This window comes from Teleopsis dalmanni, chromosome 2 (genome assembly GCF_002237135.1).
Source record: "Teleopsis dalmanni isolate 2A chromosome 2, ASM223713v2, whole genome shotgun sequence".
NCBI lineage: Eukaryota > Metazoa > Arthropoda > Insecta > Diptera > Diopsidae > Teleopsis > Teleopsis dalmanni.
Genome location: NC_051847.1, coordinates 217,684,389 through 217,697,950, shown reverse-complemented (window position 1 = coordinate 217,697,950; position 13,562 = coordinate 217,684,389). Strand labels below are relative to the sequence as shown.

The 13,562-nt window shown below is 28.4% G+C and overlaps 1 protein-coding gene across 1 annotated transcript; it reads right to left on the bottom strand.

Annotated features, from left to right (window-relative positions):
* Positions 1-8,547: 8,547 nt before the first annotated feature.
* Positions 8,548-11,956, bottom strand: LOC119676748 (forkhead box protein O-like; the record flags this gene model as incomplete). Its single annotated transcript, XM_038088003.1, has 5 exons — positions 8,548-9,042; positions 9,126-9,244; positions 11,036-11,240; positions 11,313-11,475; positions 11,724-11,956. Coding segments are annotated over 5 exons (1,056 nt in total), but the record flags the coding sequence as incomplete, so codon positions are not given.
* Between the last annotated feature and the right edge of the window lie 1,606 nt (positions 11,957-13,562).

Below are 13,562 nucleotides of genomic sequence, written 5' to 3'. Positions count from 1 at the left end.
ATCAAATAAATGAAGCCAACTTCATGACAAACTTTCTTTTTTATTAGTGATTCAATTTATTTCTTTTTATTTTATGGGATTTTTTTCCTCCTATCCTTGCTCCGAATAGGAATTTGTGTTTGACACTTTGTTGCGCGTAAAATACGCAAACACACAGCACATTTTTCGCATCATAAAGCAACGTGTATGCGGAAAGTCGGTGTCATCATCAACTTGCCTCTCTCCGGTTGGGACAATGGGAATACCAACAAAAAAAAAAAATTAACTACAAAAAAAGTTTTAATTCATAGAAAAAAATTTGTAGCAAATTCTGGTGACGCTAGGACGCGTCATTGGTTGCCAAAGTTTTCAGGTTTAAAAAAAATTTTTTTTCACATTTCAGTTGTAAGTTGGCGTTAAGGCCATTTTACCAGGTTTGCCTGGCTGCCAAGCGCTACTAACAGAAATTTTTATTATATTTTTTTTCTTTTTTAAACATTTTGTAATTTTTTTTTTCTGGAACTTTTTTTCAATTAATTGCCGCCAATGCTATTTTTTTTCCTTCGAATTCCTTTTAACATTTTCATTTCTATATTTTATATTTCAGTCAGGTGGTGTGATTGCTGTTAAGTGTGCCTCGGGGGCGCAGTGTGACATGTGCTTTGTGGTTTCCTTGAAATTATGCCAACAACTGTCAAATGAATTGCCTCCTCCACTCTCCACCCACCTGCGGGAGCGTTAACAACGCGTTATTGTGTCATTTGGTAACCGCGATTTTTGTTCTCAAAAAAAAACTTTTCATATATATTAATTTTATTTTATTCTTGTTCTTTTTTTTTTTTTTCTTTTTGTTCTGCGATTTGATAAGCCGTAAACTGGCGATTCTGCGGAAAAGGCAATTTTCTTCCTTGTTGCGGTCCTTACACGGGTAACATTTTTCAGCGAATTTTTCGGTGGCACTTGCGGCAATTTAATTTTATTATGGGAGCTATTTTGCGGTTGGGTTCTAAGCAGATGTCAGTTTTTATTAACTGCCTTGGAGACATACCAGGAATTGTTCAACACTTGAAAGCGATGAATGAAGGAATGATTATTGGCATGTGTAAAAAAAATATATATCAATTTTAAATATGCACATTTGAGGTTAAGTTTGGTTAACATTTTTTATAATATGTAATATATAATTTTATTAAAGAAATAGTGGAGAAAAAACTTTCCATTACCTATATGAAAACTTAAAATGATTTTATTTACACATACTTATATATGTTTCAAAGTTTCACATTGATTGAAAGTTTAAGAAGATTACGTCTAAAAAGTACAAGTTATAAATTAGTTTAAGTACAAAAAAATTTAAGTTAAAAAAAAAAAATTGTTATTCTTTAGAAGGGTTCGGATAGAAACGAAAAGACAACAACAAAAATTTTAGTTAATTTATTGAAATTTGCTTGACCATACAACGCTCCTTCTAGTATTGCCAAGTACTGATCATTACTGGTCTTAGGAAATATTCGAATATTTTAATTAGTTCATAGTTTATATATAATTTGTTTGGACTATAAGTGTCAGGAAATACCTATATAATCCACTACTTAATTTTATTTTCATAATTTAATAACGAAGTAGCTACTATTTTTGCTTAGCATAAAGGTACATAGTGAAGAAAAGTCTTACGCACAGAAATTTTTTTGGGAAAACATCATTTTCGAAAAATCTAAATAAAACTTTTAAGTCTTCGATGATTTAATATAGTCATTTATATAGTCCGTATATAGTTTTATGGACTGCAAGTATATAATTTTTAACTCATAAATTATTAAAAATTTCCAAAGACTTTTGATGTTAAATATTAAAATACTATAGCTAATATTAAACTAAAAAATTTATTGTTGTAGTTAAAATATTTCTGTAGTTAAAATTTACTAAAATATGTATAGTCTGATCTCAATCAAACTTTAATCTACTTTTTTTAATTTTTAAAAACCAATCCATTTTCCTTTACAAATGTAACAAATATGAATTTGATGAACAACGTAATGAACATTTAGAAATGTTCATGCTTATTCTAAGAAAAGAGAATACAGTTGGAAAAAAATTCTAGCTCATAAAGTACTATAATACAACAGTGAACGAATTGATAAGGGATTTAAAATCAAGAAATACCAGAACAATATACAAAGTAGAACGCAGGGTGAATTTAGTACATATTTACACATATATATTAAATTTTTTTATAAATATATAATCAAAAATAAATTCTTTTAGAAGTTCGATTTATTTTTTAACTTTTTTAATATTTCAAAATTGATTACTCACATATTTAATGCTTAATTTATGTTTTTAAAGTTTATAAATCTATTATTAACATAATTTAGAAATAAGCTATTATACTGAAATTCAATGAACTTTACTAAAATTCTGAGAAATGTCTTCAAAAATTTGCATAAAATCAATTTATGAGAATTTTAATATAAAAAAAATAATAATAAATTTTATTTTAATAATCTTCGTAGATATTTACTGAATTATTCTTAAATACTTAAGATAAGTGAAGTAACAATGCAGAATAAAAAATTTAAATAATGTAATTCAAATAATTCACTTAAATGAAAAAGTTTAAAAGTTTTGAGCGAATTTTTATTGGTCGCATGATTTACGTCACAAACTTTTCACTTTTATACTTCCAACATCTTTCAAGCTCTATTCTAATTGTTGGATTACAGCCCCAAAGACAAATTCAATTTATTTTGACCAACATTAAAGGGGAAAAAAAATTGTTGAAAAAAGAACAGAAAATTGTTGAAAAAAAAATTGTTGGAAAAAAAGAAAAAAAAATTGTTGAAAAAAAAATTAAAGAAAACTTTTTCAAAGCAAAAATGTGCACTGACAGTTCGTAAAAGTTGCCAAGGAAAAGTCAAAGAAAATTACGAGTGAAATCTTTACCACCAGCAGCAGATAACTGACCAAAAAAAGAAGAAATCTGTAGGAATTAAGCACAAATTGAGCAAAAAATCTTGGAAGCAAAAAATCAGTGTCCGTTAAAATTGTTTGTCGTAAACTAATTTAAACAGAAAAAGGAAAGTCGGAAAGCAGAAGTGAAGAATTCTGCATAATTTACACTCAAACCTGACCGAATACACGCCAACGACGACATTGCAATGCGGTCAAAGCGAAACTTCTGTTGCTGCGACCGCTCGAAGGATATTTCTTCATTCCTTTAAGCAAAATTCCTATGAAATAGGAAGTTCAAGTAAGTCTTAGAGAAATCCAAACCTTTTTTGCTACTCATCATCAACAGTTCGAAATTAGCTTTTGCTTTAAAACTTTTAACATTTTTTACTTCATAAAGAAAAATGTCGACATTCAGTGTTTCTGCTCCAATGGACGATTCCGTAAATTAGCTGCAAATACGCTTCGCTCTTTAATGCTCCATTTGTTCTTAGTTGCGTCAGGTAAGCGCGAGGACGCATTCGCCCTAAGGACATAATTAATTTTTCAGTAACTTTGCTTACTCACTGACTGCTTACTGCAGTCAGTACTGTTTTTTTAAAGTTACTAAGAGGGGTGGAGTGGACATGGACACATATTTTGTTACAACATTAAAATCACTTAATTTGTTTAGCTGAGCTGTTCTAAACATTTTTTATTTTTTTTTTTTTTGTTAGATAAGTAATTGCTCACCCCCACTTTACCTTACCGGTGCAGACAAGCATCACATGAGAATACAGAAGTTCCAAGCCTAGGCATTTCAGCTTTGTGGAAATACTTAGGTTTTTTTTCATAGCCCTCAGCGAATATTTTAAAAATTACTTGGCAATTACATCAATGTCAGTCATTTAAAGGTTGGTTGTGGATTGAAGGGAGGGGTTGGAAAATTACGCCATTAATTCTCAATAAGCAAATTTATTCATTTTCATTTAAGGACGACAAATTGATTTAATTTTATATAATTTCCGTTGGACTTAAATGTGTAGTTAAATGTAATGGAAAGTGCGCTTTTAACAAGCTAATAATGATCCTGATTTAAGTATTTGACCTAATGAAGATTATCGATGAATGTTTAAATTATAGTATGAGATTCAAATTAATAGTCATTTTGTAAGTGCTATATGAGTATTAAAATAGCTCTATTTCAAGCCCCAAGTCATTTTGACAATGAATGGCGATATAGTTTACCAAACTCTCGAGATATCGTAGTTTAAAGGTTTTGAATTTCTACATTGAATACGCCTACACACGCCATCTAGTGGGAGTTCGTATATGTAGTTTTTGTATTGATTAGGGCTATTTTATACAGACAGTCATGGGCTCGTCAAGTGTGGTTTTATTGTTGCTTTTAATATTAATTAAAAAACTAAGAATAAAAGTTTCTTTGATTAAAATTTGATCCTGGTAACGGTCACCGCCTCTCTGTGTCTCGTCACGTTGATCAAAACGGTTTTGCCCAGTAGTGAATCTCAGACTTTGAGCTTAAACGGAGCAAATATAATTAGACAAAAAACTATTTTCTAAAATTCCAAAAAATAAATATTTTTTATTTTAAAATGTAGATTCCAACAAGAAATATCAAAATAGTACTAAAAGTACGAAATTGATCCGTGAAGGTATGGCTTTTAGTTCCTTCAGCGAATTCACTTTTACCTATTCAATCGACTGAAAACGCTTACTACGCAGAGGCAATTTGAGTTTCGGGAACAGGAAAAAGTCGCACGGATCCACATCTGGCGAATATGGTGCCTGAGCGATGACAGTGGTGTCTTGTTTGGTCAAAAAATAGAGCACAACAAGAATTTTCCATAGTAAAAATCGCTAAATGCACTTGAGGTAGTCTCACATTAACAGCTGCTGTAAACAAACTAATTGACAGATGGCGCTCAAATTTGTAACATATGTCAAGAAAGGGTGTACCAACATAACAAAAAAATATTTTGAAAAAGGTCTATTACTTAAGGAGTAGTGAACAAACAACAAAATCCGGATACTTTTTGAGCAGAAGGTATGTTGTTATTGCAGCCTATAATGGGAATAGTGTGCTTGTACAGACTAATCTGTAATCTGTAGACTAAACTGTGACTAATCTATATTATATTATATTATATATTATATAATAAATATATATAAAATATATATTCTTATATATATATTTAACATAAAAATCAACATCAAAAATCAAAATCAAAGAAAAATAATAAATCCAACTTAGCTTTTCACACTCATAGCAAAATTATAGATTTTATATAATATGGATATAATTGTTAAACACTAAGGACCCAAGATCACGATAGGTTTTTTATTCTTTTTAATATTTTTTAGATAGCTACATTCGTTACTATTTTTATCTACGTGTTTTTATAATAGTTCTTTGAAATTTGTTGTCTGAAGCAGGGTTTTGTAATGAAGAGGTAAAACATAGCCTACAACATATCCAATAGGGGACTCCAATACAGGAAAAGAGTGAAAATAATGATTTATTGAAAAACATTTGTTAATTATTTTTGCTCGTAAAGTGGTAGAAAGGCATAGAGAGCTTTTCAATAGAAATTTACACAAGATGCTCAATACATCCTTTAAAGCATGGAATAAATATCACTAGTAACGATGAGTGATAAGCTCAGGCTTGTAATAAAAAATAAGTAAAATTAATTTTCGTAATTACTTAGATAATTTTATGAGAATCGTGATTAACTGCAAGTACATCATATATTATTTACGTTTTCTCTCTAATAAGCCAAAAGTCATTGAAATTAACATTTTAATAGTACGAAGCCAGATATTAATTTTTATAGAAATTCAACTTAATTCAAGTATATTTCCAAATTAAAGGAAATATAATATAATGTGGAAAAAAAATATTATTAATAATAAAAATGAAATAAAATCAAATAGCGTCGCGTTCTTGAAAATCGCTGCTAAGAAGTTATTATGATAATTGTACTCGTGTAATTGCCTCAAGTTTTTTTTTTTCTCAAATGCTTGATTCCTTTTATTATTTTTATTGTCGAAATCTGTGATTTTATATTTCAACAGGAAATAAAAGATTCATTGGGCTTTATTCCTGCTCATTTGGTACACGATTTTTAAGTTGTCGTCTTCACTGCCCTATTGTGATTTTTTTATGATTTTCCTTGTTTTCTGCTGATTTTTCGCGGTAAGAATATTTATATTTATAAGGAAAACTAAGGTTTTTGTATATAAACATGAGGCTTTGTGCAAAGTAAGGAGAGGGAACACCAGTGTGGGTGTGTGTCTGAGGAAACTAAGCAACTTTTAAAGGGACATTTTATGATACGATTGAAATTGGCAGCAGCAGGATGTATGGAGCCAAGAAGTTACCCAGCTACCCTGCATTTATTTAGGCAGTAAAATTACGAAGCGGCAAACGGATGTCACATTTTGTATTTTATATGTATCACCGCCTTTGGGGGGGTTGTAAGTTAATTTTTTTTTTTATAAAATTAATTTTTTGTATAGAAATTCATTCATATTCATAAATTTTCACTGTAAAATTGCTTTATTAACATAAATTATGCATAAACGTCACTTAGAATATCTTTTAAAATGATTAAAATTGAAAACAACTTAAGAAGCTGTAGACTATGGAACTTAGTCTATGGAAAGAAGAAGAAGAAGTTACATATCATATTTGTGCATATCTTTAAAGATTAAATCAGCTTTTAATGTAAAAATTTAAAGTAAATCTTAAAGATTTATTTTTTTAGTAAGAATTTTTTATCTAAAAGCTCTACGTAAAAGTTCTACAAGATATTGTAAGAAACTCGTATTATTTTATTATTTACAAAAGATATACTTTTTTAAAATACTTAAATGAACACATCTAATACTGAAAGCGATCATTTAAATAGAAAGATTGAACTGTACTAATTGTTTTTGTACTAGTCGCACCGTGAATAAGGATTTCTCTAACTTAAATATATAGTTGAGCTAATAGCTTTTATGGTAAATGAATACAAAACACAGTACTTATTACCAATGCATCAAAATGCTTAGGCTTGGAAACAATATCACTGTTGAAAATGTTATGAAAGACTTTGCTTACCTGCGAATCGGTGTAAACGGAAAAAATGATGTAACCTAGGGACTCAACACAAAATTTTACTTGCCAATAGACGATACTAAGGACTAAGGAGGCAATTGAAAAAAGCAGTCTCTTCTCACTAAACGTTACATTACACAGTGAGAAAATCTTACTCTATAAGCCTTTTGTCATATCTTTCCTTCTGTATAATGTCTGCTTGGACAAAAAGTAATAGTTATTGATATTATGTGTAGTCGAAAGAAAATTATTTCAAAAGATCTATAGTTCCATATACCTTGCCAACTAGTATTAAATTAGATAGAAAGAAAACCTTCATTGTTCCTCTTTTCTATCTACATATAACCTTTCCTATCCTACTTTGTTTTGCAATGTCTTGACAAATTTTTATGTGCTTCTTTTTAAGTCGGCCTTTGGTTACAATAATAACAACACGATCTAAATTTACATATTAAACATATATACCAATTTAGCGGATTTGCTAAATTGAAAACGTCGCACATAGGTATAGATGAAAATAGATAATCAAGAAAGATGTTTGATTCATACCAGCTAGTGAAACACGCTGTAGAAGACATTCGGTGTAACGACTAAGAAAGAGAAATGATTTGCAAACTTACAGTACTACCAACTGGTAATAGCAAACCGGTCATCGAAGCGGCAGCACGCGGCTAAAGATGCCACAAGTTTGTAAAAACGAACAACTCAGTAAAATGAACATCAATATATCGATTTATCTTTATATTCATATTACATTAATAATCAAAAATACGAAGCGATTAGGAGTCCATGCTAGAAGAGTTAATCTCTCTTTTAATTATTCCAGCCGCAGTAGTGGAGAGGACGACGAAAGTGTCTTTCTATTGTAGGGGCGTCATTTTTTGAGGATTTTGACCTACTCAAAGACCTTCCTTTAAAAAGCATTTTAAGCTTTATCAAAATTTCAAGTTGGTTTCTAAACCTAAGGTTTTCTTTATACTTTAACAGAATGCGCTAGTAGGCCTAAGTGAATCCTTTGGATCGCTGGCATAACCTAATCTAATATTAAAATTTATATGGTAGTCAACATTCTCCACTAAGTCGTACCTTTATAATTACATATAATATATTTATAATTTCATATAAATACTATATATACTTACTATATAAAATCGTTGATTCCAAGTTGACTTTAATTGTTGTTGTTGGTATGCTTATAGCTTTATAATTATTGTTGTAGTTGTAGAATTTTTAATTAAATTATATTAATTATTCTGCCATTGTCTTAAGGTTATGTTGTCTGTTGTTGCTAAATATCTATTTTTTTTTTGTATTTCAACACTCAAAGCAATAAACAATTGACCATCATATTTCTTATTGTTTGTTGTTGTAAATATTTCCTAACTAAATATATATATATTTATATATATTATTGGTTTTTATTATTTTTTTTTTGCCATTTTATAAAAATGTTGCAGCTTTATAAAAATTACTGTTGCTGTTGTTGTTGTTGTTGTTCCTGCTGTTGCTGTTGCTATTGCTGTTATTTTCATAAAATAAATAACTCTGCTGCAAAATATTTCATTCATACAATATATACATAATTTTGCCTTTAGTCCTGTAGTTCATTTGAAACACTTAACTATCTGCTACATAATTTACTTGAACTCTTTTGCTATTTGCTATGTACGATTTCAATGGACCCAGGAGGGTGGAGTTACTACACTGGGTTGCGAATATTGCACTCGTGTATTAAGATTTGTTGTTTGGGTTTGAGTTGGCAAATCCAGCGCTGATGCCAATGTTGCATTATTATTGTTGAGCATTGGTTGTAATTGTACTTGTTGATTCTGTTGCTGCATTTGTTGTTGCTGCTGCTGTTGTAGTTGCGCTTGTAATTGATTGAGTTGTTGCTGCTGTTGTATTGAAAGAACATCACTATCGCAGTTATTACTGCTGCCATTACCATCTGCAGTTAATGGAATATTTATATCAAGATGACCATCAATGCTCATTTCTTGTTTTATTAGCTGTCAAGGTAAATAATAAATACAAAAAAAAAATATTTAAAGTTAATATAAAAATAATTTGTTTTATAATGAGTTAAGCTTACTTCTTCAATATTGCACTCCAGACCCCCATGAAAATTATCAATATTAAAATCATCAATTTGTGGTTGATTATTCAGTGCTTCCATGCATTGTCCTATTAATGTTGATGCACAATCGTCATCTATACAAAGACACATTAAAATATTTTGAGATATTACATAAAAATGCATATGTTAGTTGTTATATTTCCGATGATACTTTAAAGTGTGTTAAATAGAATGGATAACTAGTATTTTTAAATTAATATTAATTAGCATCACTTATAGAAATTAATGGATGTTAAAAAATATAAAGCTAACCTTCCATTACAATTGGGATCCATTTTTTTTCAAAGTGATTGTATTTATACACAAAAATAAATAAGCGTCGCTATATAAAGAAGTCATTTGGTTAAAACCAAGCTTATTACCTAGCTAGGTTTGTTAGGGTCAAACTGATTTGGGTTCCTGGTCACAGGGATATCACAAGAAATTATAGGGCAGACGACCTAGCCAAGGCAGGTGCTCTTCTCCCCAACATTAACCTCTCTGATATAGGCGTTCCACTTGCTACAGTTAAACTGGCAATCATACAAAATTACATGAGCATAGCCAGGTAATACTGGGCTGACGAACCTCAATGTCAAATTTCTAGGTTGACTTGGCCGAACTTAGACAAGAAAAGAACTAGTCAGCTACTTCAACTAAGACGGAACCTGCTCAGCACTACGGTATCTGTGCTGACGGGACACTGCGTAATAGAAAGGCACGAAAGGCCAACTAACCAACCAAGCTTATTATCACTTTCATATAATCTTATAATCATATAAAAACAGGTTCAAGAAAAATAGAGTAGAATCTTCCATTAATTTCAACACTTTCAATTAAAAGCTTAGTGTTTAAAAAATAAATGAGGGATAAGGAGAGCAGGGGAAAAAAGAACAGTATGTTTCGAGTTACTTTCAAGTTTATATGAGACTACGACGATCCTAATATTTAAGAATATATTTGGAGCCTACGTCATATATAGTTTTGGATATCATCTAATAAGACGACACTATTTTTAAAAAGAAAAAGGCTGTTGGAAAACGTATTAGTATTAAATGACACAGAAAAGCTAATACTATTCAATACAGCTGCATATCAACTTTAGAGCATACATCTGTTTTTGTGTGCAAATGTATGAGAAATCTACGTAAAAAAAAACACAAGACTATAATACGATACTTGAAGTACTATTTAAAGATGATGTAACCCAAGTAAACAAAAACATGAATATACAACATAGTTTTCAAGAATAGTTTGGTCTACATCCTGGGACCAGATTTTAGAGACGACTAAATGCCCTTTACTTCATTTAAAAAAGACTGAAAAGGAAATGTTATGCATTTCCAAGAGTAGTGCGGTCTACATTCCGAGAACACCCTGGTTTTAGAGATACCAAATGCTCTTAACCTCTCTTAATAAATACTAGAACAATAAGTATGTGTTGCCAAGAGTAGTTCAATAAATCCGTAAGCTGTTCGTCTTTACAGATAAAGAAATAGTGTACACAACTCAACAAAGAATAGAATAGCAGGTGAGTATTTTCAAGAGCAATTCAGTCTATATTAACCTCTCTCAACAAAGTCTAGCAAGTTTATATTTGAACCTGTTTATTTACTGTCCAAAGATGAGCATTTGCATTTGACGCCTTGGTATCACTAAACAATTGATGAGTCATATCCATGCTTTTGACAAATATTTACAGATGTGATTATTAATTTCATATAATTTGTTCTAACATACTATATATAGGAATTACTCATTAAATTTATTAAAGAAACTGACCCCAATTGAATTCATCTTATTATTAGTTTAAACTAATAAATTTAAATAAATAAATTAAATAAGTCACTACGTATAATGACAACAATCGATGACTTAGTACTTACTTTCTAATTTTATGTGTATTGTTTGCGTTTGTGTTGGTTGTTGCTGCCGTTGTTGTTGTACCATTAAAATGGTGCCATTATCAGTCGTTACACCGGTAGCAACATCTAACACAACATTACTATATGTATTTAAAGAATCCGATGAAGGTTCACTATTAGGATACGCGGGTGACATAGTTGTTGTAACAGAATTTGGTGAAAGGCCCTGTAAGCATAAAAATTATAAATAAAATTAATTAAAACTTATAATAATAATTATGTGAAGCTTATAACCAACCTCTCGTGAATTATGCATGCAAGAGCATGTAAGTGAACGATGCAGTAAACATTGTTGTGCCTGTAAACCATATCCTTGTTGTACGGGTCCATTCAAACCATAAACCTGTGGGGCTTGGTATGGTGGTGGTGGTTGTGTGGGTATGCCTGAGGCAGTGCTAAACCTACTCCAACCGTATGATCGTTTGGTTTAAAGAAAAAAAATTTAAAAAAATTCAATTTATTTATCTGTCGCATAAAGAATCAGCAGTAGCCAAACTAGATACATGCTACACAAGCTACAAACATGCAAACATATTTTTCATTTTTACTTTAAAGTTTTATAATATTAAATTATTTAAAATTAAATATCACAAAAATAGAAAATAAAAATATACAAAACATAAGACAACATAAAATTATAAAAACTGACCCTGGCATCAAATCCTTTTGCAAAGTCAACTCCTCCGCCATGGAACCGGCCAATTGATCCAATGTGCTGGCTTGTGCTGGCGACATAGTTGAATTTTGATAATCAGCGGGATAACCCCAATCGGGCTCATAGCCCAGTAGTGCAGGTATTGGACTAAGTCGTCCACAGGAACTTGCATTTGATGACGCGCGTTGACGGAAATCCGGTGATAATTGAAAACCACCACTTGAGTTAAAAATAAAAATTTAATTTTGTAAAAATAAATAAATTAATAAAATTATAAAAAATATGAATTTAAATAAAAACTTTATAAAATTATATAAGTTTAAAACTTAGAATGATAAATTTAATTTAAAATGTTTTTTTAATTATTTAAAAAGTACTTAGCGTGAATTTATAATAGTTATTAGGCACATAGTTTTCAGTAGATATCTATATTATCTTGTTAGTAAGAATAACGTGTCATTAGCAGAAACTAACTATCATGCTGAACTACTTAAACATTCCAAACCAATTTCTCAAAGTTGTTAATAAATATCGGTGCATTTAAAAACACATATTTTTAATTTTTGTTTAATTTACTATATTAAATTAATAATAACAAACTATATGTTTCTATATTGTATGGCAAGATAAATTATTTTTTTAAAGCAAATTAATTTAATACTATATAACTTGTTTTAATGTTGTAATTATTTTAAATTATTATTAGTTTTTTTAATAATTATATTTTATATCTTTTAATTATTTATATATTATTTATTCATTAATTTGACATAGTTAATTAATTCTTCTATATATAAAACGATGTACAATACTATTACATTTTCATATGTCAATAATTTTTGTAAATTTTATAGTTATTAAAAAATTATTGTAAAATAATTATTAAACAATTATTAAAATAAAAATTGTTTTGATTTTTTAAGGTTGTTTAAAGATTCGATTAAATGGGAAATAAATTTGTTAAGAGGTACTTTATTTTCTGGTATTAGAAAAAATATATGTATATAAAACACACTCAAATTTCATATATCATTTTTTACTATTTTATTTATTTATTTATTTTTATCTGAATTTTATCTAATTTAATTAATATGATTTTTTCAGTCAATTTAAAGTAAAATATTTGTTTTTGATTCACTTTCTTTAATTCCATCTAATTTTTAATTACTTGTTATTATTTTTTATAAAATCTTATTATTATTTTTTATAATTTCTTCTTATTATTTTTTATTTCTTACTATTTCTATTTTCCTAATATTCGTCAAATTTATTTTAATAAATTATGTTTCATATATTTTATTTACTTTTTTATTACTATTACTTTTTTTTTAATATTTTGTTTTTGATTTGGTATTTTTCGCAGTTTTTTATTATTTTATATATTTTTTTCTTTACTTATGTTTATTAATTTAACTTTTTATTATTAATATATTATATATTAACTTTATTATTATTATATTTATTTTGCTCATTTTTAATGAGCATATTTAATCTTCTTTATTTACTTAATTAATTTAATTAATTATATTAATTTATTATACATTCACTTTATTATTATATATTTTGTGTATTTACTGTCTTTATTTTTTATTTATTTAATTTTATTTTTCTTCTGTGTTTCTTCAATTTTATTTTATACATCTACATCAATTTTTATATTTTATACATTTATTTAATTAATTTAATGATTGATTTAGTTATATATATTTACCCAAATTTATTTTATTTTATCTTATTCATTTTATATTGATTATTAATGTTATTTAATTATTTATTATAAGTAAATAAGTTTATTTTTATTTATTTTAAATTAAATCATATTTTATTATTTTA